At 53.5% G+C, this 27,105-nt stretch overlaps 2 protein-coding genes across 5 annotated transcripts in view; one reads left to right on the top strand and one right to left on the bottom strand.

Annotated features, from left to right (window-relative positions):
- DUOXA2 (dual oxidase maturation factor 2) overlaps positions 1–3,896 on the bottom strand; it is a 7,440-nt gene extending 3,544 nt beyond the window's left edge. Inside the window, exons 1-4 of one of the 3 annotated variants that reach the window (XM_005017233.6) lie at positions 3,856–3,896; positions 2,637–2,731; positions 998–1,302; positions 818–875 (exon numbers count right to left, since the gene is read on the bottom strand). In XM_005017233.6, the coding sequence (XP_005017290.3) occupies positions 818–875; positions 998–1,144 (205 nt within the window). In that variant the 5' untranslated portion in view covers positions 1,145–1,302; positions 2,637–2,731; positions 3,856–3,896. Of the gene's footprint in view, positions 1–817; positions 876–997; positions 1,303–2,636; positions 2,732–3,015; positions 3,092–3,207; positions 3,229–3,855 lie in introns of those variants that run through there. The other 2 variants (XM_072043268.1, XM_072043267.1) reach the window with 2 other exon arrangements.
- The window catches only part of DUOX2 (dual oxidase 2), a 27,625-nt gene extending 520 nt beyond the window's left edge, over positions 1–27,105 (top strand). The window contains exons 1-34 of one of the 2 annotated variants that reach the window (XM_027466437.3): positions 3,887–3,987; positions 8,207–8,298; positions 8,945–9,028; positions 10,165–10,329; positions 10,860–11,047; positions 12,386–12,587; positions 13,267–13,433; positions 13,506–13,566; positions 13,690–13,786; positions 13,939–14,026; positions 14,780–14,879; positions 15,217–15,380; positions 15,799–15,965; positions 16,111–16,229; positions 17,353–17,490; positions 17,646–17,756; positions 18,436–18,638; positions 18,980–19,165; positions 19,597–19,822; positions 20,505–20,598; positions 20,837–21,012; positions 21,300–21,366; positions 21,845–21,940; positions 22,757–22,935; positions 23,507–23,737; positions 23,853–23,952; positions 24,071–24,120; positions 24,212–24,339; positions 24,517–24,670; positions 24,883–25,115; positions 25,267–25,425; positions 25,555–25,710; positions 25,792–25,920; positions 26,263–27,105. In XM_027466437.3, the coding sequence (XP_027322238.3) occupies positions 8,235–8,298; positions 8,945–9,028; positions 10,165–10,329; positions 10,860–11,047; positions 12,386–12,587; positions 13,267–13,433; positions 13,506–13,566; positions 13,690–13,786; positions 13,939–14,026; positions 14,780–14,879; positions 15,217–15,380; positions 15,799–15,965; positions 16,111–16,229; positions 17,353–17,490; positions 17,646–17,756; positions 18,436–18,638; positions 18,980–19,165; positions 19,597–19,822; positions 20,505–20,598; positions 20,837–21,012; positions 21,300–21,366; positions 21,845–21,940; positions 22,757–22,935; positions 23,507–23,737; positions 23,853–23,952; positions 24,071–24,120; positions 24,212–24,339; positions 24,517–24,670; positions 24,883–25,115; positions 25,267–25,425; positions 25,555–25,710; positions 25,792–25,920; positions 26,263–26,385 (4,605 nt within the window). In that variant the 5' untranslated portion in view covers positions 3,887–3,987; positions 8,207–8,234 and the 3' untranslated portion in view covers positions 26,386–27,105. Of the gene's footprint in view, positions 1–3,886; positions 3,988–8,206; positions 8,299–8,944; positions 9,029–10,164; positions 10,330–10,859; positions 11,048–12,385; positions 12,588–13,266; positions 13,434–13,505; positions 13,567–13,689; positions 13,787–13,938; positions 14,027–14,779; positions 14,880–15,216; positions 15,381–15,798; positions 15,966–16,110; positions 16,230–17,352; positions 17,491–17,645; positions 17,757–18,435; positions 18,639–18,979; positions 19,166–19,596; positions 19,823–20,504; positions 20,599–20,836; positions 21,013–21,299; positions 21,367–21,844; positions 21,941–22,756; positions 22,936–23,506; positions 23,738–23,852; positions 23,953–24,070; positions 24,121–24,211; positions 24,340–24,516; positions 24,671–24,882; positions 25,116–25,266; positions 25,426–25,554; positions 25,711–25,791; positions 25,921–26,262 lie in introns of those variants that run through there. The other variant, XM_072043266.1, reaches the window with a different exon arrangement.

Genomic DNA, 27,105 nt, shown 5'->3' with positions numbered 1-27,105 from the left:
GGTTGCAGCTTTGTCGGAACATTTTCTAGCTGCAGGGTTGAGTGTGCCCAACTGAAGACAGAAATCCTGACGCTGGCTTTACAACAATTAATTCCTCTTGTGTGCCCAAGCAGCACCTGGCTGCATCCTTGTACTGAGAACAGCACTGGATGGCTCTCCAGAGTTGAGTGAGTGCTGAACTGGTTCAGGCTGTGGAGCAAGCCACGATCTCCTCCCCTCCTCCAGCTGCAGCCTGGCACTGTGTTTCCTGGCAGCGCTGGTGGCATCTCCCAGCACTTAGACACCCCCAGGTGGAGGGCGACCACCACATGCCAGGCTGGGCCCCATAACCCATGTGTCAGGTAGCAGAATCAAGCAGCTGGTCACAGCCTGGCTATCCACAGGTCTTTACCCCCTGCTTTCATCCTGACTATGCTTTAGTTTGTCCTGCTCTCTACATCCCTTTCACCCTCCAGTTTTTCCTGGCCACAGCCTGAGCTACTTATCTGTGCTCCCGTGGCACCAGGTGGCTCAGGAAGGCTCGTGCAGCTGGAGGAACATGGGGCTCTTTGACCTCCTCGGTGCAATTAGAGCAAGCAAAGTGCCCTCCCGACTCAGAAGTGAGCTCGGGCACCTCCCAGAACTCTCAGCCCCTGTGCGAGTGGTGGGGGAGCCCAGCTGAGAAGCTGCACGGCTGCTTTGCGTAGTAAGGGAAGGGCAACCAGCCTCTGCCAAGCCGCGGCTGTGCTCACCGGCTCATACTCCCCAGACACAGACCCTGCCCCCGGGGTCAAATCCTGCCCCGTGCCCGCCCTCGAAAGGGGTGCGCAGCACTTACCAACAATCACCACTCCCACCACCAGGCTGAGGAGAACTCGGAATATCCAGTACAGCCTCTGCATGGAGAGAGGTGGGATGTCAGGCATGGAGGAACAGCCCCTGGCTGTCCTCCTGCCTCGCCCCAGCATCCAAAACGTGGGCAGTGGATGCTTTATCCCCAGGAGGAAGGGTCACGCACCGCCCGTCCACGGATGCCTGGGATGATGAGCAGGAAGGTGGCAGCGAACGTCAGGAAGACAATAATCACTATGATGGTGCTGACATCGAACACAAAGTGCTTCCTCTGCTGCAGGTAGAAGGGGTAGATGCCGTTGAAGAGAGTCATTGTGCACCTCCAGGAGCCCGGGGGAGAGAGGCAGTCACAGCAGAGGCTCAGACTGCCTCGTTCGCTTCTTGAGCCTGAGGTCCAACTCAGCTGAGCTCCAACTCAGCTCTGGAATAACCAGCTGCGGGAGGTCCACCTCAGAACTCAAGGAAATGACGCTGCAAGGAAATAGACACGATGAAATACTCCCCAGAAGAGAAACATGCCACCCAAAGCCCTCAGGGGAGGAGAGGAAGTGCCTGGGCAAGGGCTTAGCCAGCCTGAGGGGTTTGTGGCCGCGCGGGGAACCACAAGGTGCTGTCCTGCTGCAGCTTGAGGAAGAGCCCAGACCCAGAAACCTGCCGAGCAGCTCCTCCCCGGACAGAGCCAGGTTTTTCCCTCCAGCAGATGTGGCCAGGGCTTTCCACTTTGTGGTGTGCCCTTCGAGGAAGTCTGCAAGCCAGCAACCACCGCTCCTCCAAAGTGGCACATGCAGACTTCCTCCAAAATGACAATGAACCTCTGAGAACATTGACTTCACAAAAGCAAAATTATACCAGCCAGGGGCACCATCACCAGTCAAAGCCCACTACCTCTATTGCCACCCCCTCTCCTCGGAGAGGTTTTTCCCCAGGAACTGTAAAGTCTTAGGAGTAGCAAAGTACAATCTCTTTCTATGCTCGGTCCAGAGCAGCCCCAAAGGAACAGAAGAAACCCGTGGACCTCAGATGTTGGTCCAAGAATGGAGCACTGGCGCATATAAGCATCAGGGGTGAATCTTTATGGGACACTAAGCTATACAAAATCAAATGGCAAAGTGTGCAGTTCCAAAAGATTGCTTTGAACTCCCACCAACACTTTAGTTCTGGCAATTACAGAAATTCACCCATTTCTGGGCTAGATATTTTCTACCAAAACTGATTACATGCTTAGTCCTTTCATTTTGCTTATTTAATAGCATCTCTGCATGTAACTACCCTGGGAAGTCTTCAAAAGTCAAGGAGTGCCAGAGCTAACATGACTCACAGCCAAATATAATTTCATTCTATCCTTGCATGAAGGAGTTGATTTTATTCTTATTTTCTGAAAACAGTAATAATCATATTTTTAGATAAGATCCAAACCAAAGCAATTCAGCCGCAAAAGCGCAGGTCTCAAATCCCTAGAAGTGGGTGATGATTATAGTAAGTATCTTAAAACAATTTACCGAGGCAGCTGAAGTCACTTTTCAATCCATAAAGCAATATTTTGTTTGAGAATAAATCTCTGTCAAGAAACCCAGATCATTACAGCAAACAGTTTAACAGACATGGGGTTTTACAAGGAAATTGTCTGGCTCACAACTGATCTAGCTCTCATCTTATCTAGACTCTCTGTTCCAGAATAACAGAGCTATCAAGTATACTTATAAATCTTGTTTCATATTGTTTTGTTGTAATTATTCCTGCGGATTTCCAAGGACAGCCAAGCACAGAGCAGTACAGCCTTCAATCACCATTTCTACTAGGATTACCTGATGAGCAGGAGCTGTAATTGAGTCCCAATGTTACAATATCAGACTGAAGTCCAGGGTTCCCAGATCAGCAAATGTGCTCACAGTCTGAGAGGCTGTAAGAGAAGGAATAAACAACCAGTTTAGACTAGAACTAGTTAACTCTTGTTGTCTTGAATTTCGCTGTTTTCATAGTATATTTATCTAAACTTCAGAAGATGGAAACGCGTGGAAGGGGATGCTTTCCAAGTCTGCATTCGCTAAAATTCACCTCTTTGCAGCTTAAAAGGGTCATCAAAAGACCAGTGATATATAAGAATTGAAAACACAGAACATAACATGGAAAATGTTTCCTTTTTAAAGCTAATCTAACTTTCAGACAATATCAAGGGATGTTTACATTTTGTCTACAATATAATTTGTAAGAATAATTTTGGGGAGAATTCCTAGAGAAACAGTGCTTTCTGTTGCTTCCTGTCCAATCTTTCTTTGAGTTTCCTGCACGGAAGACCAGTTCCTTGGCATTTTCACAGCTTTGAAGTGGAAAGCTGGGGGCCGCAGCTCAGGACAGAAGAACTTGAAGTTGTTGCACCTTGGAAAGCATCCTCCATGCAGGAGCAAGTATGTAGCCCTCGAGCCCTTGTCATCTCCTCTATCGATGTATGGAGACGGAAAGTCTAGAGACATCTTCAAGGAAAGGTTCAGTAATTTAGTAGAAATGGACATAAAAGTTTATATTTCATTTAAAATATTCCGGATTGACAATCTTGTTTTCCTGTCATTGGATGAGTCAGGCTGGAAGGGAACTTTCAGAGGACTCCATCCCAAACCTCGCAGTAGAGCCAACAGCAACCCTTGATTGGGTTGCTGCGGGCTCCAGATTGATATTTCCCATCAAAATTTCCAAGGGCAATCTCTTGGAAGTTGAAAGGTGTGGGGACCCCCTGTACTATCCCACCCCTGAAGAAAAAATTAAATAATAAAAAAAAAAAGTCAAATCCATTTAAATAAAAACTTCTGCGTTAGTTCAGGATGGAGCTCCATCCTTTTCTCCCCAACCTCACCCATCCAGGACCCCTTAAGCAGCGAGCACCGGGTGGTGGTGGTGAGGGGGGCTGCTCCCCGGAGCTCGCTAAGGGCTGGAGCGGCAGCGGGGCGCCCCGCTGCGAGGCGGCGGCTGCGGGCAGCGGGGCTCGGGCGAGCCGGTGCGGGGGGCGGCGGCGCTGTCCCAGGCACCTACCTGCTGGCGGCGGCGGCGGCGCTCGGGTGGTACCGGCCCGGCAGCGCTCTTATAGGCGGCGGCGGGCGCGGAGCCCTATGTAAATGCCGGCACCGCCCGCCCCAGCGCACAGCCCGCAGCACCGCCGCCACGGTGAGTGCCGCGGCTCGGGGGATCGCGGCCACGCGTGTCCTGCCCCGCGTGGGGGTGATTGGGGGGGGGGATGTCGGGGAGCGCCGTGGATCGGTTCCACGCGTGTTCCCTTGACTGTATGGGTGGAGGGGCTGTGGGTCGGCTCCACGCGTGTTCCCTGCCTGCGTGGGGGGGCTGCGGGTCGGTCCCACGCGTGTCCGCTTCTGCGCGGGGGTGATGGGGGTCGGAGCTGTACGTGTTGCTGTTTGGCTGGGGGGGCGCTGGGGTCAGCACTGTGCGTGTCCCTGCTGAGTGTGGGGTGCGTGGGGTAATGGGGTCAGAGCCACGAGCCTCCCCGACTGGGTGGGAGGTGCCAGGGGATCGCTTGTTATGGAGTCAGGGGGGTCGGGGCCACGCTTGTGTCCCCTCCCCGCGTGGGGGAGCAGGAGCTAGGGCTGCACATGTTGCTGCCTGCCGAGGCGTGCCGCGGGTTTTGCTGTGCGTGTTGTTGCCCGTGGGGGGAGCAGGGGGTTGTGCTACTCCTCTCTGACACGAGGGGCAAAGGGCGATGGGGCCATACACGTCCCTGGCTGGGTGGTGTGTGGAAGGGGCTGGGACATACGTTTCCCACCTGTGTGAGGTATGGGGTGAGATAAGGTTGTATGTCTCTGCGTCCATGGGAAACATGCAGCTGGGCCACTGGTGTCCCTGCCTGCTTGGGGCATGCACTTGTACAGGGTACTAGGAGGGTGGGACCACCCATGTCCCTGTGGGCATGGAGAACTGTGTGAGAGCAGAGTGGGATGAGGTCACACACGTCCCCCTCCTGCAGGGTGCAACGGAGCCCTGCACATCCCTGCCTGGCAGGGTTTGGAGCCATAGGGCAAGGTGGGCTGACACCGTGGTGATGCTGGAGCACCTGGCTCCAGGGGAGTCCTGGGGTGGACAAGCTGGAGGTGCTGCGGGTCCCTGTGTCATCACTGTCCATAGTGTGTGCCCAGCTGTGGGTTTTTGTGGTCAACATCCAAGGCTGGAGAGATGCAGTCTGTTCTCAAACACCAAGACTGGCTGGTGGGGGAAGGTGGCAGTGTCCCAACCTGTCCCACCAAGACTGGGGTGGTGGTGGGGGGGAGAGAAGAAAGCTGTGACTAACAGGGGCCATAAGGACAAGGAGCCTTGAGTCTGCTTTACCTGTATGGTCACCCTCAGCTCAGCCACAGCACTGCCACTCCTCCGGTGTGCTGACGGGGTTCACAGTCCAAGCTGACACATGCCTCTGGGGAGAGCTCAGGAGATGTTTGAAGGATGAAGCCTTAACTCTGGGGGAGCCAAATCTGCTGAGATGAGTTAAGCTGGAGGTCCTGGCTCTGGGGGAAGCCACCTGCATGTACCCTCTGCAGCAGGGTTTCAACTTACTCAGGGATGTAAAAAGCCCAGGTTTAAGATAGGGCACAGGTTTGCTCTCTAATGGGAAAAGACAGGTCTTGGGAAGCTGGTACATCCTTCCACTAGGAGCAGATGGAGGGAGTGACTTTCCCAAGGTATCACAGGAATCTGTGGAACAGCAAAGCCTTGAGGGCTAATCAGACCTTACAAACTTCCAGGTAAACTGATAAGACTATCAAGCTAATCCAAGCTTGCAAAACTTTCAATTGACAAGCTGCACCATGGGCTTCCAAGGTCAGCCACATTTCGTTATGCCAGGGAAGCTCCTGGGTAGATTGGCAGGTTTGGAGGCAGATCTGAGAGCAGAAGGCTCTTTCTGGAGAAGCCAGGTGATGGGTCCTCAAAACACAGAGAACACACTGGAGAGAGTGAAGCTGGAGCTCTCAGCTGCAGCATGGCAAGGCATCCTGTAGGACAGCTGAGTGCTGCTCATGGGATGCCTGTCTTCCCTGGGCATGGGGCCCCAAGCTCAGATGTGCATCTTCCCCTTCTTGAGAGTGTCTTGTAAGGATTCATGTTACTCAGCCTTGCCTTTGAGGAAGTTCCCAGGAATGGCTGGAGAAAGTCTGATAGACGGGGGAGATGTAGGGTCATGTTTCCCCATGCCTGCACAGTCCAAATACTGCCATGAAAAAGTGCTCCTGGAAAAGGGAGATGGCTCGACGTTTGGTTGAGAGAGACATTCTGCAGATATGCCAAATAAGTCATGGGAAGACATAAAGGTAATGGAAAGATATGGAAGAGAAGGAAGATATGGAAGATTCAACATGGGTGGAAAATAATCTATGTTTCAGGAGTCTGTAGTCCAACCTACTGCTTGGAGCAATAACACCACTGTCTCCAGCCTTGCAGCCCTTTGCACTGATTTCAGCAGGGAAGAGGAAAGATCTCCCTGGTACAAAAGCCCTGTGTGGTGATGGTGGCTGGGCGCTGCCACTCCTGGCAGAGGTCTCAAGCGTCATGGCATTTCACCCATCGGACAAACTTCTGAGTTCCTCCTATGGTTCCCGCCAGCTACAGCCTCTGATGGCATCCTTAGCAGCTCCGAGGCTTGCAGCAGTCCCTAGCACAGCACAGACCTGCTGTGAGCCCTGTGGCACAGCTGAGGAACTGTGCATGAGCTGTTTGCTGGGTGCATGCTGCAGAGGAGCTGCAGGATAACCTAGCACCACACAGCCACCCTGGCACATTGTGCTGCTGTGAAACTGTAGGCTTTGCTGGTGAGAAAGAGCCTCCTCAGGGCATGCGGCTCTTTGCAGGTGTCCCACAAAGGTTTCCCATAGAGCCAGGTGTGGGCTGGATGCCTCACTCCTATGCAGGTGGAGGCGAGAACAGAACTGAAAATGCAGTCAGTGCAGAGGTATTTCTACAGTGGTTTAGTTTTAAAATCCGTGTTATGAAAAGATAATAGAGTGGTTTGTAAGAACATTCTGTCTCTTGTATAAAGAAGGTGAGCTGTTGTGAAGGAGGAGGAGCAGGGAAATGTTACTCATTGAGAAACACCCCACTTTCTAATGTAAAAGGACAAAAGTACAGCAATCTTTGATGGGAGTGGGTTAACGTGGTTCATATGATATGCGCACAACCTGGCAATGAACATCCAGTTTTACAAATGCAATAAACTGTGAGCACAAATGATAACATTTAAATCTCAAACCACTTCGTTTCTGAAGTGGATAATGTGTTTAGTTACCTGTACGCTGTAATTTGCACCACTGATAATTATCAGTGATAAATCCCCATTGTGATTCCCAGGTAATCAAAAATAAAACCTACAGAACTACTGGCAACCTGTAAGCCTTACTGAAACCAGTGTTTCTTAAGGTTTAATTAGAACAATGACAAAAAGAAGCTAAAAGGATGCCTTGTGACAGAGCAATGTAGGAAGAAGGGATGTTTGACACAGAGAAACCTGTGCATCTCTGCATTTCTCGTCAATGCAGCTCATCCAAAATGATGTTAGTCCTTGGATATGCCTCTACAGTTCTGTTACTTAGCCATAGTATTGGCACAAGTGGGCAAAGACCATGTTTAGCATTTCTGTACATGGAAGGCCGGTGGCAGCTTTATAGCATTTGTGACCGAAAAATGTAACCTTTGCTTTTTATGGCCGGGAATCTCTCTGTTCAGTTATGTGTTGGCTGGGGATCTGAAGGTTCAGGTCCCACTGATGACATTTGCTCTGGATTCAGGGTCTTTGTGGAAAGTAAGATAATAAAACATCATGAGAATGGCTAGTCTCTAGTCAGTGGTGTTGGGCACTTGCTTGGAGATAACCAGGGATGACCAAGAGATCTTTACTGCAGTACTGGCACATTTGGGGGCACCTGGCTGCATGCTGAGGGTGTTCCCTTCATGTTCACAGCTGGATTTTCTTTGGATGGGACAATGTGCGTGCAGAGAAGCTGCCGGTTTAAACGTGTCTGTTTCTGTAAGGAAGAGCATACTTCTCTTAACTGAGCTGGCAGGGCTTAACATCTTCCTGCCGTAGATGATGAATTGTGAACCTACATCTGAAGCTACCCCGAGGCAGGGGTGCTGGTCCTGCCTCATCAGAAAGGCCATCTCAGGCCAGATGGTGCCTCCTGACAGAGCTTTCCCAGGGTGATGGGCTCCCGTATGGCCCCTGCCACCATCCCGCAGCCCAAGTCGGGCGATGCTGCTGATGGGTGGCTGTGGAGGTTTCACTGGGCAGTAGAAACCACAAGAGGGAGCTGACATCGTGGTCTGTCGATGTTCCCAGACTGCTGGAACAGCCCCGCTCCAGCTCACTCCTTGTCCTCTTTATTTGCAGGTTGTTTCTTCCAAGGACCCAGTGGCCAATGCAGCCCCCAGGGATGATGTTGTGTTTGACTGTGGTTCTACTGGTGACATGGACCTTGGGGGGTAAGGACAGTTCCTGGGAAGGGGGTCCAAGAATAAATCCTGGATCCAAAGTAGTCTCATGGGGTATCATATTAGAGGTGGGGATGATTCTTTTTGTGAGGAGATAAGAAAAATGAGCAAAATCCTGAGTGTGGGGGATTCCCCTGGCGTGCTTCGTGTGTGTACACAGCTTGTAACCAGGAAATGGAGCTTCTTTCTAGCCTTATAATGGCATAAATAAAAATTAACAGAAAGGAAACAAGACAAATAGTTATTGACAAAGGTTTGCTCTTAAAGCACAGTGCAAATAGAGGAGCATAACCTCAGTGTCAAGGTCTTCACTTGACTCACATAGGTAATATGGGGGTGAGAAGTAAGGGAATACCTCTGACACAGAGGAGAAAATGAAGATCCTTTCGGAATAGACTGGTGGAAGCCAGAAACCTTATACACTGATTTGGGAATATAAGGATCACAAGCATGAATTTCTTATCTTAGACACTCCTTATCCTTCAAAAGAAGGGTAAAAGTTCTCTAAATACCTGTTTGGACAGAAGATTTCAGAAAGAATATCGGAAAATATAACAGTCCAATATAATTCTGTAATGGAGATACTCTTTTCATGCGTGTTTTGTGCTGCTCACCAGATGGATCTGGTCTTTTCCAGGTGCCCAGGAAAACATCTTCTGGGAGGTCCAGCGCTATGACGGCTGGTACAACAACCTGCTGCACCACGGCCGTGGCTCGGTGGGTGAGTGCCAGGTGGGGATGGGGGTGGTGGGATGGGGGGAGCTGGCACTTTGATATCTGGACTGAGAGAGGAACCTTTTCCCACTTGAGTCCAAACCCAGGAGGTAACCAGGTAATTCCTGCTGCTCATGGTAGATCCCTAAATGCACCTGCCGTGGCTGTGTCACTCTTCCCTTCTGCACAGGCACCGTCTGCGGGCTGTGCTGGGGCTGGATTATGCCAGAGTAGAGCCACTGTGGGCCAGTTCAAAATATCTGAGGTAGGGTAGACACAGCTGTTCCCAGCAGGCATTTCACTGCCGGTCAGGGATCCCAGAGCCAGGAAAAGGTATCTTGAGCCAAAACCAGCATTCTGTTTGAGCAGCGTTCAACACCAAGTCAGAGACAGACAAGTTCACGGTCCAGGCATTGTGCAGACCATTCTTGTGACATGAAAGCCCATCAGGGAGTTCCAGTGGGTCCTGACAAACAAGATTTCTCTCTACTAGAGCACACAGGTCAACCCTTAATATTTCAAAACAAACCTAAACCTGAAACTAAACCAGTAAATTCATGATTTCCCCCAGTTTTAGGGACCCCCTTCAATAGAGATGCCCACTGCACAGTTTTTTGAAATGAAGAGTCTTTTGAAAGTCTTTTTGAAGAGTCTTTTATAAAAAAATTTGCTCATCTGTCCCCATCTCCCAGCTTTTTAGTTATGGGTCAAGCAGTGGGTGCCAAATCAGGGTGCTCTTCTCCTTTATCTCTGCACCTCTGTGGCCGTTACCTCTCCCATTTCCTACAATGTTGGCAATTGCCATATTTACACACGATTGTATAAAGAATACTGGCAGCTCAACACCACTCCAGTTACCACCTGGAGCACACCACTGAGCTCCCCAGGCCCCCAGAAAGCAAAGGGGATGCAGAGGGAGAGGAGAAGAACAACCACAAAGGATCCCTCATTTTAAGAGCACTGATCCCTGTGCTGTAAGAATTTTGGGGAGTTGGTATCAGCACCAAAACTTGCATGTCCTTGGCCACGATAAGTGCCTCCAGTCTCTTTTATACCTTCACACACACTGGTGCACGCTGCTGCTACCATGGCCCCATGTTTCATGTGCCACTGGCCCCACACCGTGTTGTTCTGGTGCCCCAGGTGCCCGGCTGCTGCGTCTCCTGCCGGCCAACTACGCGGATGGCGTCTACCAGGCTCTGCAGGAGCCCCACGTGCCCAACGCTCGCCAGCTCAGCAATGTGGTGGCACGGGGACCCTCTGGACTGCCCTCCGGGAGGAACACAACCGTGCTGGCCGTCTTCTTCGGTAAGAGCTGGGGGCTGCCAACAGGAGGAGGATGTAGGTTTCCTATGCCCCCAGGCTGCACATCAGAGCAGTCCTCACATCCAAAAGATAAAGCCTTGCATATTGCCAGCCACAGTGGTGTTCAGCATGAATTTTGGTGACCTTTGACAGTTGCCCCAAATGCTGATATTTGTCATTTGGAAACTTCCGCGTTTGTTTTAGCGGAAGAGTCATCTCATTGCAAAACGTCCAACAGACTTGATAAGAGCCACACGGTGAGTGATTGCTAGGCAGCATTGCTACAATTCAGAGCAGTTTCTGCTGTTGCTCAGAAAGCTGGAGGGGTCTTTGGTCACTGGGAAATACTGCTGGCTCATTGAGGAAACAGGTTGAATTTGTCAAAGATGTGGAGCATAAAGTTCTTACACGTCCCCAGATGCCCCAAGGTGGGCCCTGCTCATGGTGTCTGGCTAGGAGCAGCAGGAGCACTATCTGCTCCAGGTGCCAGTGACCATCCTCCCAAAAGCTGCCCCTGTTTGGCTCTCTGGCAGGTTTCCACGTTCTCTCAGAGATCCTGGCGACGGAGAAACCTGGCTGTCCCGCTGAGTTCCTGAACATCCGCATCCCGTCTGGGGACCTCGTGTTTGACCCTAAAGGAACTGGCGCCGTGGTCCTGCCCTTCCAGCGCATCCACTGGGCGCTGGAAACAGGGCAGAGCCCCAACAGCCCCCGAGAGCAGGTAGGAGATTGCACGTCCTCTGCTCTTCCTCTTTTGGATAAATTCCTCTTCACCAGATGTTTGGAATTACAGAAGCTGAGATAGCATTTCCAAAGAAAAGGAGAGCACTGCTATTTCTTTAAAAAGATAATTCTCTCAAGTGTTTAACTGTTTACAGATGAGCCCAAAGCACAGCCTCCCAAGGTGTTGCTTTGCATGGAGCAACAGCTGTTGTTGCTCAAGATGAGTACCTTTTTTTTTTTGGGGGGGGGAGGAAAGACTCTAGATCTGCTCATGCCACTTACCTTAATGCACATTTGAGTATCTGGCATGGTTTAGCAAGAGCAGAAGAGAAAATGTAAAGGAACAGTTCACAGTCTTCCTTGGCTGCCAGAGTTTTTATTGCTTCAATCAAGATGAGCAAAGATAAGTCCGCTGGTACTGGATAAGAAACTGGTGAAACAAGCGATAGCCAGGACCTTTTTATGGCACATGTAAAGAACTTCATTAACAGACTCTTACATTTGTACCACTCCAGAAGATCAGTAATTAAGACATATCTATTAGGCAACTTTGTTCTTTAAAATATATCATGAAACTGAGTTGGTACTGTCATAAAGTTGTAAAGCCTCTTGATTTCCACGTCTCCATACTTTGTTGTGCCGAGGTTGGATGTGTTCCAAAGTCAAATGTGCTGTTTCTTTTAATTCTGGGAAGTTTCCCAGCCAAAATTGCTGAAGCAAATCCACTCTGCCCCAAACCTTTCACATGACAAAGCGTGATGAGACCAGATTAGCAGGTCACATTTTTAGCAGTATTTTTCAAACCTTAGAAAGTGAAAACTCCAGCATGCTTTCAAAAGAAAAATTATGTTTTCAAGGAAATATTTGGCAGAGGAGATACTTCAACATGCTGCCAGGGTGGTAGGACTGCCAGCTGCGAGGACAGGAATCCCCAGAGGGCACAACCCCAGTGTTCCCAGTATCCCCAGAAATGAATTTAGCCCCTTTCCAGCCCTGCCTTGCCTACGTAGGGATTCACTGACATCCAGTTCTGGGTACAGCCAAAAATAATCGGGGAAAATATATATGTGTCTATATAAGTATTATTATTTATATTACTTATTATTATATAATATATAAGAGCATATAAATGTACTTTTGAAAACCCTATGATGGTCTTTTCCCATACTTGTCACTAACTCCTAGTCAGTCCACCGGGTTGCACAGACGTTGGCCGTGTTCGTACTTTCACCCTGATAGCTTGCCCTAAAAAGAGGGGATGGGGTGGCTTGCAAGACCAGACAGGTCAGGATGGGACTTTTCAGATGTTTTGCATCTTTTGACGCTCGTTCTCTAGACCAACGAGGTGACAGGCTGGCTGGATGGCAGCTCCATCTACGGCCCCTCACACTCCTGGAGCGATGCCCTGCGGAGCTTCTCGGGGGGACAGCTGGCGGCAGGGCCCAGCGGGCAGTTACCCAAGGAGACGGATGGGAGGGTCCCCATGTGGAAAGCTCTGGATCCATCCACCGGACAGGGTGGTCCTCGTGGGATCTACGGTAAGGGACAACCTGCAGCTTCCCTGGTGGTTTCCTCACGTTCGCCCCAGCTGAGTGATTCAGTGGAAGCTTTCCCCATCTCGGGGTGGGATGAGTCAAGGAAGAGGTCACCCAGTGCTGCCTTGCAGCATCCTCCCCCTCACCTTGGCAGGGAGCCATGGCCATTAATGAGCATGGCCAGGGAAATGCCTGAAGGTGACCCAAGAACAGGGTGGGGGTTGCGGGAACCCCATGGGACAGAAGGCAGCGTCCTAGCCCCAGGGGGAGGAAGATGCGTGTCTGGCAAAGATGCACGGTGAGCTGGAGGTGCTGTGTCCCCAGAAGGCATTGAGTCATTTCCCAGCATGTGCACGGAGGCTGGCGGGTGCTCGTGCCTTGGATCCAAGGCAATCTCCTCTTGGGAAAGAGGATGCAGATGATAAAAACCAGCTCAGCTTGCTTTGAATTCCTTATCTGCCTGACCTTCGGTCAGTGCTTGGGGCTTGTGCTGCCTCTTCCTTGCTCAGGTTGCTCACCTCCCCATCGAGAAATGGTGAGGTTAAAAGGGCATGGGGCTGGGGGCCTCTTGAACCATGAGCATGGAAAACCCTTGGATGGGGAGCAAGAGACAGAGGCAGGAGCTGCCCAAGTCTCCACCCACGGCTGTGTCTCCTTCTGATGTCCCTGGTGGCTCTTGCAGACCTGGGGAACGCCTGGGGGAATGAGAACCGCTTCCTGCAGGCCGAGAGCATCGCTTGGTTTCGGTACCACAACCACCTGGCCACGGAGCTGGCCCAGGCGCAACCCAGCTGGTCCGATGAGGACATCTTCCAGCACACTCGCAAGAAGGTCATCGCCACCTTCCAGGTAAGGGCCGTGACCCCATGCTCCCCAGCATTCTTCCTGGTCACGTCCCTGACCTGGCTCCCTGTGCCCTAGAGCATCGTGCTGTACGAGTGGCTGCCCACGCTGCTGGGGAGAGCTGTCCCGGAGTACACAGGTGAGAGTCAGGGCGGCAATGGGACCGTGGGGTGTGTAGGGACTGGGGGAGCTTGGGGTCAGGGCTTGGTCCCCTTTCCTTCCATCCTGGGTGCTGGATTCAGCCGCTGCTGCCACCCTGCAGGTTACCAGCAGCACATGGACCCCAGCCTTTCACCGGAGTTCGTGGCAGCAGCGGAACTTTTTCTGGCCACCATGGTGCCGCCGGGTGTCTACAAGAGGTAGGAACATCTCAGCTGGGCAGCAGGAGCACGATGCCAGGGAAGGGGATGCCTGAGACTGGGGTCGGGGCTGGGGATGGTCCCTGCCTGGCCCCAGCTTGGGAACATCCCTGGCCAGGGGCTATGTGTCCAGCACTTCTCTGTTGTCGCAGGGACCTCAGCTGCCAGTTCCAGAATGTGTCCAGCCCTGGTGGCACCTTCCCAGCAATGCGGCTCTGCAACAACTACTGGAGCAGAGAGGTACGAAGACGGGAGCAACTACACGCAGTGGAAGCTCCATTTCTCCCCAAATTGTCTTTTCATTGGGATGATCCCTCTGAGGATCCCACAAAGAGATGGGATCATCATTCCTTCAGCTGATGAGGTCAGGGATGTGAGGACAAAATCTCTCTGCTGGGAGCAGAAACAAAACAGTTACTGCTGTGGGAAGTGCTGGTCCAAAGAGCAGCTCTACCCTCCTATCCCCTGCCTTGGGGTTATTTTCCAGCTTGGTCCAGGTTGGGTCGCTCTTGTCCCCATGGCTGGTGGTGGTGGCAGGACCACTTTCATGCCAAAAGCCCTGTGTGGTGCAGCTCCTGATCCAGCTGTGTCCCCAGGCTCTGCAGGACACATGTGCCATGGCCAGGAAAGTCCAGTGGTCACTTGGGTCCGTGGTGGATGTGCCCTGCTTGGGCAGTCTGTATTCAAGCTGGCAGAATGACCGGGGGGCTTCATTCAGTGCTTTACATTATGGAGGACCACAGAGGGGGCTGAAAAAGAAACTGGGTGCAGAGCGTGATGGCCAAACACAGTGTGAGAACCCCCTCATCCAGAAATACCTTCTTCAGCCACGATGGCCTTAAGACCTCAAAGTTGAGGTGACATAGAAGAGATGAGCCTGGAAGACCCATGGGTTCCCTTTGCCTGCAGCCTGTACCTCTTTGGGCACTGGTTCAAGGGTGTGGGGCAGCCCCACATCCTTTGTCTTGTCCTTGTCTTCCCATTTCCCCTCAGAGCACTGGGGTGCAGGCAGAAGACGTGGATGGCCTCCTGCTGGGGATGAGCTCACAGATTGCTGAGCGGGAGGACAACATTTTGGTGGAAGATCTCCAAGGTCTGTGCTCCCCCAAACCTCATCTGGCTTTTTTTTTTGGGGGGGGAACCCTCTCTCCTGGGGCTATGCGGGGGACAAGGAGGGGAGGCAGGTCCCATCCTGCTGTCAGCACCCAACCACTTGCTCGAAGCAGCTTCAGCCCTGTTAACAGAGGTGCAGAGAAGCCACAGGACATGTGAAGCACGTCCCTGGGGCCATCCTCACAAGGGCATGGAGGTGTTCTCTATGTTCAGCAAGGCCCGTGGCAGGGCGACAAGGCCAGCTAGGCATCCAGAACAGCTGGGGTTGCCGTTTCAGCTCTTCCTTACCATCACGGTGGCTTTGGTTCAACCTGCAGATTACTGGTACGGGCCTCTGAAGTACTCCCGCACCGACTTCATGGCCAGCTGGCTGCAGCGCGGGCGCGACCTTGGCCTGCCCACCTACAACCAAGCCCGGGAGCGGTTTGGTTTGCAGCCTCTCCAGGACTGGATGGACCTTGCCCCACACCTGGAGCAAGAGGTAACAGGAAAATGGCCCAGCATGGAAACCGTGCATGTCGGGGCATCTTGGGGCAGTCCAAGAGGTAGCTGGCCTCTCCTGCAGTGTGTGGAGAGGGAAGTCAGTGCGCATCCTGCTCCAGCTCACTCCTGTGCCCTTGGGGCTGCTGCACTGGGGTTACATGGCAGGAATAAATCTGTCATGCCCTGGTGCTGAGCTCCTGTGCTGCTGTGTGCTCTGCTCCTCCTGGGGCAGATGTTTAGTTGCTCAAGTCCAAGCTATGAGCTCAAGGCTGCATGGGGCTGAGCAACCTCCCAGCCCACAGACGTGATGCCTGGCAAGTGCACTTTCCTTGCTCCTTCTGAGGCTTGCCAGGACTTTGTGAAGCCCTGACAAAATCCCCTCTGTTCACATGTGTGTGATGTGGGTTTCTGGCCAGGTCCTGAAGAACGTTGCTGACCTGTATGCCAACAACACGGCCAGGCTGGAGATGCTCCCCGGAGGCATGCTGGAGGCTGAGAGCCCCCTCTTCAGTGCCATCATCCTGGACCAGTTTGTGCGCCTGCGCGACGGCGACAGGTTCTGGTTTGAGAACACCAAGAATGGGTAAATGCCTCTTCTCCATCGGGTGGGCAGAGCAGGCTCCCTTGGTTCCTAATGCAGCATGGGGAGCAAACCCCAGCTCCCCAGGTCTCTGGGCTGAGCCGCGGCACCCCGGGGCCACCGCTTGGCTCCGCCACTGTTTCCCCAGGCTCTTCACAGAGGCAGAAGCCAGGGAGATCCGTAACACCACATTCCGTGACGTCCTGGCTGCAGTCACCTCTGGAAACCTTACAGACTTCCAGAGCAACGTGTTCGTCTGGAGGCAGGGTGAGTGCTGCTTGCAGTGCCAGGGCGAGGGGGCGAACAACACCAGGCTGCGATGCATGACAGTGAGGAGCATGCAAAATGCACGGGTTGCACGAGTTGAAAGTAGGCTGAAGTCCAGGCATCTGCATTGCACGAGTCCTGGAAGGATCCCCAGGTACAAAAGATGCAACGATGCCCCGGGAGGTTGTGCTGGGGTTAAGGCTTGGCCTCTGCCTACCCCGTGCTGTGTCATGCTCCTCACTGACGTGTCCTTTTTCTGCTTCCATATACATGCACACACAGGTCTGCAGGTTAAACGTGAGCAACCTGAAACACAAAGAAGTTCTGTAGATGACTTAAGCCTTGCGTACCATAGCTGTGTAACTCTGCCTGCTTCTGCCTTTCATCAGCTGCCCGGGGTTGGTTAACCGGGGCTGCTGGGAGGGTGGCCAGGCTTTCCTGCAACTGTGCTTGCAACAACACCGTGAACTGCACCAGCCAGATTTCAGCCCGCTGAGGGCTCAGGGCTTGCATTCCTGTGCAGTTTTGATTTCCCACCAGGCTAGGAGCAGCCTTAAAGCCCCAAGTCCCACACTTATGCAGTCCATCACCTGGGTTACCTCCTGTGCTGTCCTTGCAATGAGGTTTTCTCTCCCCACTGAGACCCAGAGAGTCCTGGCACTATCCACAGCCCGTCTTTTCCTCTTGGGATTTAGCCACACCTTTCCCATGTACTGAAAGCCTTTTATCCAGCACACATTCCAGCCCTTGCAAGGCATTTTGGTTCCCTTGGCAGTGCACCAGGAGGACTCCCTGGATTTGCAGCACCCAGCTGGCAGCCCAGACAAGCAGAGGCCCTGAGCCCCAGCTTGCCATGGCCCAAGGTGCTTCTTACTCACTGGAGAGGTGATGGTGCTGAGCTCCACAGAGCCCAGTTCTGCACGTGGTTTGGTGTGGCATGCAAAGGCTCAGCCTGAAAACAAGGCTTGTCTCCTGAAGATCTCAAGCAGCCCCATTTGCAGGGTTTCCTGGGTCACTTGGCAATGAACCTCACCAGCACTTCAGTCGCAGTGGTTCCTGGAGATAGTGGAGGTGAGAAGGGTAAAAGTCCTGTGACGTTCACTGCCTGTCTCCCCCCATGCAGGAGACCCGTGCCCCCAGCCCCAGCAGCTGACAGCTGAACTCCTGGCCAACTGCACGCCCATGACCATCCTGGACTACTTTGAAGGCAGTGGCGCAGGCTTCGGGATCATCATTGTTATTCTCTTCTGCCTGCCTTTAGGTTTGCCTCCCCATTTCTTTACCCATCTCCTCTCCTGCTGGAGAAAGGGGCTGAGTGCCCATGGGCCCCTCTCTGCCTTGATCAAACAAGTGATGCTGCCAAAGCAGGAAGGGGCTTTGGGGTATCTCATGCATCCTCCTCCCGTGTGTCCCCAGTGAGTCTGTTTGCTGCCTGGATCGTTGCCGTTCTCCGCAAGAGAGATTTCAAGAAGCTGGACAAGAAGAAGGCCAGCGTGCGGCGGGAGGTGGCCAGCGAGGCGATACACGGTGAGGTGGCACTGTGAATCCCGTGGTGGTGCCTGGTGATGCTCCTGAAGGCAGGGCACATATCCAGGCATCACAGCTATTGGGCTTGGATCTTATAGCTAAACTGGATATATTCCAACCCAATCCATCCTGTGACCCAGATCACTCCTTACCTGAAGAAAATCCATGTAGGCAATTGCACTAGTAGCTACAGAACAGGGTCTGTATCAATTTGCTCTGGACATGAAAAAATTCACCTCCCTGCTCCATGAGCTGTACATGAGCTCTGTGCCCATGCACATGAGGTCTGTGTTTGGGAGAGCATCATTTTAATATGAGTTTGGTCTCCTGGCAGATGCTCAGCCAGCAGTTAGAGAATAAATAAAACTGAGAACTGCTAGTCTAAATTTTCAGAAATCGGATGGGAGAGCTTACCCCTGACACTTGTGCATGCTTGTACCATTGCACCAACAATGGCACAGTTATTGCAGCAAAGGCAGGCTGTGCAGTAGCAATCCAGGTGGCCCCCAGAGTGTTTTCTGTGCTGTTTGTACTGGCAGGGAAGGAATGAAGGGTTGCCAGCCCTAGGTCGCAAGCTGAATGCAATCTCTCACAAGCCACGTTGGGGTGAAGGAGGTGCTGGGATGAACAGAAGCGCAGGTGCCCCTTTCTGACTGCGTGCTGTGCTCTGTCCCCTCAGCCATGGAGTGGCACGGTCCCAAGACAGACAGCTCTCCTGTCTACATTCAGCTCCAAGCTGACAAAGTGCTCAAAGTGCTGGATGGGAGAGGGTCGGTGCTGCGAAGCATCAGCCTGAAAGCCCATGGAAGGGTGGAGGTGATCCTCTCCAACAACAAAGGGAACAAGGCTCTGCTGCTGAAGAGCCCCAAGGAGTACGACCTGGTGAGTACCATGACACCTGGAGAGGGCCTCCTCTGGACCCTCCACCATCCTCTGCTGCTGCTCATGGCACCATTCAGACCTGGGCTCTGGGATCCCAGGGCAGGGTAGGTCCCTGAAGGGTGGCTGTGACCTCCTGAGAGCCACCAGCTTGTACCATGGAGCATCCACTGTGGTGAACAGCAGCAATTTGTACCGAGCTGGGGGAGGTGGATTTGGTAGGGGAGGTCAGGCCACTAAAACATACTGAGGAGAGCATGGGCTTTTGGCTGGCTGGGCGTGATGTCCAGCCCCAGCCTGGCTGAGCCTCTGCCACTCACAGCTTTTGGTGGGGCTTCGGGCAGGTGCTGCTGTTCAACGAGGAGGCAGAGAGGAGCAACTTCATGGGGAAGCTACGAGAATACTTGAGAAAGAGCTGCCTTGATCTCCTTGTGTCCGAGACGAAGGAGCAGAGCCTGCTGAAACGGGCAGTCACCCAGGAGCAGAGGAAACAAATTCTGGAGACTTTCTTCAGGCACCTGTTTGCTCAGGTATGTTTGGGTGTGGCAGGCTCTGATGCATGGAAGAAGGTATTTCTGTATTGACTGAGCAATGAATGTTGCTGCTGTTGGGCTCTGTAAGAGCTGTTAAGCCACGCACAAGGAAGCTGCTAACATTTTCAGGACCAAGGGACCTTTTCCCTTGTAGAAAACAAAGGGATTTCTGCTGTGGTGATATGAGTGGTTAAAGTTGCAAAGAGACTTTTGTGTGATGCAGCCACAGCCTCTGTAATGGTCAGTGGTGCACAATACAGCATAAAAACTGTATTGTGCAGGAGAAACACAAGACTTCCCCGTGGCATCTGCCACGAATTCTGTGCCAAGAGAACCTCCAGTCCTTGTGCAATAGATTTTCCATGCAAGCACCAACCTGCTGCTCTGCCAGCACTCACGGGATTTGTTTTGTGGGACACAACCTGCAGGTGCTGGACATCGACGAGTCCGATGCTGGAGAGCTCAACTTTGAGTCCTCACAGAAGGCAAAGGAGTCTCTGACATGTGAGCTGAGCAGGGCTGAGTTCGCCGAGGCCCTTGGGCTCAAAGCCCACTCCATGTTCGTGGACTCCATGTTCTCCTTGGCGGACAAGGACGGCAATGGCTACATCTCCTTCAGGGAGTTCCTGGACATCTTGGTGGTCTTCATGAAAGGTGGGAACTGCTGGGGGTTAGGGTCTTCATCTGTTGCCCTGAGCCCCATTTCCAGGCTGTGACAATGCCACCAGCAGAGTGAAGGACAAGATCCACCCAGCAGGTCAATCTGTAGGCACTTCTACAGCTTACAGTGCCCTTCAAGGGGCAGTGACAATGTAATGATTTCTGTGAGGCTGTTCATGAGGGGAGCTATCTCAGAGCAGTGATTTACTGATCAGTGATCTTCCACGTGCAACTCTGCCCTACCTCCTGAATGTACCATGCAGCTATCCTTGGCAGCTGATAACAGCCATATCTGGTATCAGTTCTCGTCATCCCTAATGATCACTGGAAAGACAGATTCACAGGTGGAGGTGGTGAATGCCAGATTCAATCACAGCAGTTCCCAGAAAATTTCTTTGCTATGCAAAAGTGCATCATGAGTTTGCAAAATAATGCCCAACAACGGATGTGTGTTTACCCAACCTTGCACTTGGGAAAGTCAAGCAGAAGGGCAGCACAGGGCTCTGAAAGCAAATTCAGCTGCCATTCAGACTGTGATCAGCAGTGTGGTTTCAGACTGTTGAGAGCTGTGTGGCTTCACTGATGCAGGTCCAGGGTCTCAAAGACATGTCTGAAAACACCTTTGTTGGTGAAACTAGAATCTTGTTGTTATTTTACCTCTTTCCCTTGCCACCAGGGTCCTCAGAGGAGAAATCCAAGGTGATGTTCAGGATGTATGACATTGATGAGAATGGGTTCCTCTCCAAGGAGGAGTTTCTGAGGATGCTCAGGTACTTCTCTTCAGCCTGCTAAGCATTTTCACAATATCTGAAGTTAAAAGTGTCTTCACAAGCAATTCCCAGCTTCTGTGCCTCAGACCCCAAGGAAGTTACACGAGAGCCCCTGGGCTCAGCACTGACAACCAGGAGCCCATTTCTCCCGTGAAACTTGTCTGGGGCTCTGCCCTGTGTTATTTCAAGGTCTCAAGCTATGGTCCTCTGAAGTTCTCGTCTCTCCTCCTTGCTCCAGGTCCTTCATTGAGATCTCCAACAACTGCCTGTCAAGGGAGCAGGCAGAGCAGGTGACCGAGTCCATGTTCCGGGCCTCAGGGTTTCAGGACAGGGATGAGCTGACGTGGGAGGATTTCCACTACATGCTGCGGGACCACGACAGCGAGCTTCGTTTCACCCAGCTCTGCATCAAAGGTCAGCGGGAAATGGGCAGGAGCTCTGGGTTGCCCCAGGGCCTGCAGGACTTGGGGGGGGGGAACAGCAGCACCCATACCTAGCTCCCCAGTCTTGTCCTATCAATCTTTCCAATCCCAATTCTCCATGGGGAAGTAAGTGGGCATGGGCTGTCGCTCCTCGCACGACACATTTTGCTCCGTGCAGAGCCTCTCCCCGACACAGCCCTGCTCAGCAGAGGTGCCAACACCTCGTTCACCGTATCACCCCTCTGTAAATGGCTGTTTTGTCCTTTTATCTCCTGAAAGGTGTCCCCGAGGTGTTCAAGAAAAACCTGCACAACCGTGTCTCCTTCATAAAGAAAGAGCCCAGAGGGTAAGTGCTCTCACTCATGCAATTATTATTTTTTCTCCTCCTTCTGCCCTTATGCACACCCATCCTTCACCACAGCTTCTCCAGCAAATGCTCCTCCCAGGCTTTTGCACCCCCAGCTCTGGGGATGGGGGGGTTACCATGTGGGGTCATGCCTGTGAGCAAGCCACCACTGCAGGGCTGCTGCCCTTTGCCCTCCCGTGGCTCCTGCAGAGCCCCCGCTGCATCTCCTGCACGGCTGGGGTGTCTCGGAGCAGCGGGGGGAGTCCGGCCTCTCCTGTCAGAGGGACAGCGGGTTATCTTGGAGGGAACCCACCCCGTGTGCCGAGCAGTTAGGGTTCACACCAGCAGGACACCTTGGCAGCTGAGCCTGAGATGGAAAGTGTTCATGGGGTGGCAGTAGGGAAAATTTTGGCGAGGCCAGGCTGGCTGCTGGCTGTGCACAGACAGTTTAGGTGAGACATACCCCTCTTTCTGGCAGAACTGTCTCAGATGGGGAGAGAGACCCAAACCTGGAGACGGTGGCCCACTACAGGGATCAAGAAGGGCAGGAGCTGAGGAAGAGAACAGGCAGAAAGTGAGTATGCTCCTCTCCTCCTCGGGTTTCTTGCGTCTGTTCACACCATAGGCCAAGTGGCACGGCTGCAGGGAGGGGATGCCAGCCCCAGCCCCAGCAGGCACATCAAGCGCTTGCTGAGCACCTACTGTGGGGACAGCAAAGAGCTGGCCCCTTTCCTGCTGTAGCTGGAGAGGCGTTGGTGTTTCTCCGATGACAAAACCAAATAATAACAAAGCGGTCAGCTCTGGAGAACATGACTACTTTTTGGGGTGTATGCCTTACGCATGGAGAGAGACATCTCATGGCAAGTCCTACCTTCACTCCTCTGCCCCTTGGGACTCTGCTAATTCACGTGTGGGCTGCCTGCAAGAGCTGCAGGAGAGGCTCCTGTCCTCACCGCTGTGTCACTGCCAAATACTTAAATAAGAAAGCAGTTAACTGGCTGTTTTTCATGGCCAGAAGTAATATACTTTTTATAATAACCTGGTTTGCCTTGACAGTTCCAAGTACCTTACCTGACCCCAGGATATTTTTGAAGGTTTGAATATTACAACAAGAATCATCTTTTATGGTTCTTATCTGTGGTTTCATTTGTGAGTCATTATGTGATGATTTGTTATGATCTTTCACGTAGACCAGCTGATGGCCTGAGATCATCGCTGGTACTGTGTGTGGTCACTGCAGTGGCTGCCGTGCAGAGGTGGTTGCAGTGCTGCAGAGGGAGGAAGATGCATTAATCTGGACCCTGCAGCCCACCACATGGATCAGGAGGACCCCGAGCCATGCCCTTCTGGTTGAACCTCAAAATGACGCCGGTCTTCCTGTTTTTGCCAGGGCAAATCAGTACCAGCTGCATTTGTACACCGAAGCACAGCGGAAGAAGTACCAGCGAAACAAAGTTCAGCAGAAGATCCAGGAGTTCAAGCGTTTCATTGAGAATTACCGGCGCCACATCGTCTGCGTGGTCCTGTTCTCAGCCATCACCGCCGGCTTGTTTGTGGAGAGGGCATACTGTGAGTGTCCCCCCAGCCCCTTTGGAGGAGCTGCTCGCTGCGTGGGGCACACTGGGGTGCAAAAGGTCCCGGCACAGCTTTGAACAACAGCATTGGTCTTCCCCTGGCATAACCAAAGAATTCCAGTTTCAAAGCCACACCAGGCTGCCATCTAGAGAGGGCTTCAAGAGCTGTTGGGTTGGAGATCTCACCGCCTTGCCAGGCCTGTGCCAGTGTTTGGTCATCTTCCCTGTGAAGTGTTTTTATTTTACATCTAACTTGAATTTCCCTCTGTGAGAGTCACGTTGTTGCCTCTCATCCTCTCACTGTGCAGCTCTGAAAAAGAGCATGGCTCCTTCCCCTCTGTAACACCCACTACGTGGTGGCACGCAGCACTGTGCTCCCTGCCCCATCTTCTCCAGCCTGACCAAGCCCACTTCCCTCACCCTCTGCCCTGTGGGACGTGTCCCAGCTCCCACCCATCCCACACAGCGCCATCCAAATGATGTTTTCTTGGTGGAGCCACACAAACGGCTGTCCCCTGATCCTCACCACCAGGTACATGACGTGCGCTCTGCTCTCTTCCCCCCAGACTACGCCTTTGCATCCCCCAGCACTGGAATTGCCCAGACCACCTTTGTCGGGATCATCATCTCCCGAGGATCAGCCGCCTGCGTCTCCTTCATGTACTCCTACATCCTGCTCACCATGTGCCGCAACCTCATCACCGTCCTGCGGGAGACGTTCCTCAATCACTACATCCCCTTTGATGCCGCCGTGGACTTCCACCGCTGGATTGCCATGGCAGCCCTGATTTTCTCAGGTGGGCGAGCTGCTGGCAGGGGGAATCACCATGTCCCTGGCACAACAGCAGTGTTGCCAGGTCTCCACTCACTGCAGTGGTGATGCTTTTCTCTCATGGCTTCTGTCTCCTACAGTGCTCCACACCGCGGGTCACATAGTCAACGTCTACATCTTCTCAGTCACGCCTCTCAGCGTCTTGTCCTGCCTCTTTTCCAGCGTCTTTATGAACGATGGGTAGGTGAAGTTTAAAGCAGAGCATGTTAGGCATAGATGGGAGTGAAAGTGGAAGCCAGGAGCTTGGTTTCTCCCAGGTCTGCCGACTCCCTGGTGCAATTTTTTGTCCCTCCTCTAGGTCACAGCTCCCTCAGAAGTATTACTGGTGGGTCTTCCAGTCCATTCCAGGTGAGGATGGCAGGCAGTCCTCTGCCCTGCTCCAGGGGAGCCCCATGAGGGATCCCAGATTCCCACCAGCACCTCCCAACCCCTTTCACAGGCATGACAGGAGTGCTGCTGCTCATCATCCTGGCCGTCATGTACGTGTTCGCCACCCACCACTTCCGACGTGTCAGCTTCCAGGCCTTCTGGATCACCCACCACCTCTACGTGCTGCTCTACGTCCTGGTAAAGCCTATGGGACGGGGAGGGAGGGACAGGGTCGATGTACCACAAGCCCATGGGAGCTCCCAAGGGACCCAGTGGCCCCAGTCCTAGCACCCCACTGCTCCTGAGCTGCCACAGAACCGGCAAAGGCTGTGCCAAGCCCTGTGCTGATGAGGGCTCCCCCCTGCCCTTGCCCAGGTCATCATCCACGGCAGCTACGCTCTGGTCCAGCAGCCCCGCTTCCACATCTACTTCATCATCCCAGCTCTCATCTACGGCGCAGACAAGCTGCTCAGCCTGAGCAGGAAGAAGGTGGAGATCAATGTGGTGAAAGCCGAGCTCCTGCCCTCAGGTACTGCATCCCTCTGGCCGCACAGTGCCAGGTCAGCCCAGCACAGCCTCTCCAGCATGCTGAGCTCTGTGCCTGGCTCCACCATTTGTCCTCAAGCTCTGTCCCAGCCATCACTAGGCCAGCTCTAGTGTTCTGTCTTTCCTTGAGCCTTTCCACCACTCAACACCTCCACCTTAACGACAGAGGTAACGAGGTCCCTGTCCCCCCTCCAGGCGTCACCCACCTGCGGTTCCAGCGGCCGCAGGACTTTGACTACAAGTCCGGGCAGTGGGTGCGCATCGCCTGCATGGCCCTGGGCACCACCGAGTACCACCCCTTCACCCTCACCTCGGCACCCCACGAGGACACTCTGAGCCTGCACATCCGTGCCGTGGGGCCCTGGACCACCCGCCTGCGGGAGCTCTATGCCCCGGAGAGCCTGGCTGTCCTCGGCAAGCTGCCCAAGGTGAGGCGTCCCTCCGGGGATGGGAACACCCAAGCCAAGAGCATCTCGGTGCCGGCTTGTGCCTGGCCCAAAACACCTCTCTAGCCCTGAAGGTGACCGAGCCCTGGGCAAGCAGAGGGAGGTTCTCTGCTGATGGCTGGCTCCTTTCTAGCTCTATCTGGACGGGCCCTTCGGGGAGGGCCACCAGGAGTGGCACAAGTTTGAGGTGTCGGTGTTGGTGGGAGGAGGCATCGGGGTGACGCCCTTCGCATCCATCCTCAAGGACCTGGTCTTCAAGTCGTCCATCAACTCCAAGCTGATGTGTAAGAAGGTAAGGGGAAGCATCTGGAGGACAAGAGCCCTCCTGAGATGAAATCCCCCGTTACCCAGCTGAGAAGAGCCCCGCAGATCTATGGAGGGCTCCCAGCCCTATGCAGAGCCTCATCCCTCTTTTTTGCAGATCTATTTCATCTGGGTGACACGCACACAGCGGCAGTTCGAGTGGCTGGCAGACATCATCCGCGAGGTGGAGGAGGCAGACAAGAACGAGCTGGTCTCCGTGCACATCTACATCACGCAGCTGGCCGAGAAGTTCGACCTGCGCACCACCATGCTGGTGAGCCCTGTGCCAGGCCCACCCGCGGGGAGGCCGCCAGGCCCTGCTGGGCCGCCTGACGTGTGCTGATCTCTCTTCCAGTACATCTGCGAGCGGCACTTCCAGAAGGTGCTGAACAAGAGCCTGTTCACGGGGCTGCGCTCCATCACCCATTTTGGGCGCCCGCCGTTCGTACCCTTCTTCGACTCGCTGCAGGAGGTGCACCCTGAGGTTTGTGCCACCGATCTGCTTGGGGACAGGGGGGGACACCCACCTGTAGGTGTGGAGGACACTGGAGGCACCACTCCCAGCCTTTCCTCAAGGTCCATAAACCCTCCTTTCCCTCCGGTGCTGGGATGAGCCGTGAGGGTCAACAATGTCCCACCACAGCCACATGTGCCCCTCCAGTGCCTGGAGCTGGCACAGGACCCAGGGCTCCAAGCCTGAGGTCCTCATCCTTCCCCCTGTAACTCCCCAGGGAGGTGACAACCTCCCCAAGAGCCCCCTCAGGCTGGTGTCTGTGCCTGAAGCTTCCAGAGCAGGCTGACCCCTTTGTCTGCCCTCCTCCCCCAGGTGCACAAGATCGGGGTGTTCAGCTGTGGTCCGCCTGGAATGACGAAGAGCGTGGAGAAGGCGTGCCAGCAGCTGAACAAGAAGGACCAGGCCTACTTTGCACATCACTACGAGAACTTCTAACCCTACCCACATTTTACTCCTGTGGACTGCAGTCGCCATGGGAAATGTGTGTTTGACCCCAGCACCCATGCAGCGAGGCTTTGGGGGTGGTTGTGGTCCCAGGCTCCCATCTTCTGCCATCCCTGGAAGAAACCCACCCATGACCACGAGCAGCCTGGCACACACAGGAGCCGAGACCCGGTGCTTGGTGCACCAGCAGAACACTGCTCTCCTGGCATTGCCCTGCGTGAGCCCCACGTGCTGGCGGCTTGTCTGTCTCAATGCAGGAACCCAAAATTTGGTTCAAGCCCAGCTCCGCCACCTTGATCCTGCAAGCTGGAGGCCGTGGGGTCACAGGGGAATGGCTCTGAAGCACTTCAGGAAAGGGGCTTGGTGCCTGCACAACCCCAATTCACAGCTTTGCCCACAGACCTGGGCAGGGGACACGCACATGGGGTGAGGAGGCAGTGAGCTCCCCACTGCCCCTCTCCTGCAAACGGGCTCAGCTTCGCTACTGTGCCTGCTCATCAGTGCTCTGAGCCTTCCCTGGGTTTGCTTAGGGCCTTAGCAGTGTTTGTGTTGGCTTCTTTCAGCAGCATCCCCATCACTTTGATCAGGGATCATTTGTGCTTGTTTAACTAATGCCTGGCTATGCATCGCTGGGCTGCTGCTCTCGCGGGCTGTGATTGAGCAACAGGATTTTATCTTTGCTTAAATAAAGCTGACTGAAGTTTTCAATCA

The sequence above is a fragment of the Anas platyrhynchos genome, chromosome 11 (assembly GCF_047663525.1).
Source record: "Anas platyrhynchos isolate ZD024472 breed Pekin duck chromosome 11, IASCAAS_PekinDuck_T2T, whole genome shotgun sequence".
In the NCBI taxonomy this organism is placed as follows: domain Eukaryota; kingdom Metazoa; phylum Chordata; class Aves; order Anseriformes; family Anatidae; genus Anas; species Anas platyrhynchos.
Note: the sequence above shows the minus strand (reverse complement) of the source record. Positions and strands in the feature narration are given on the sequence as shown.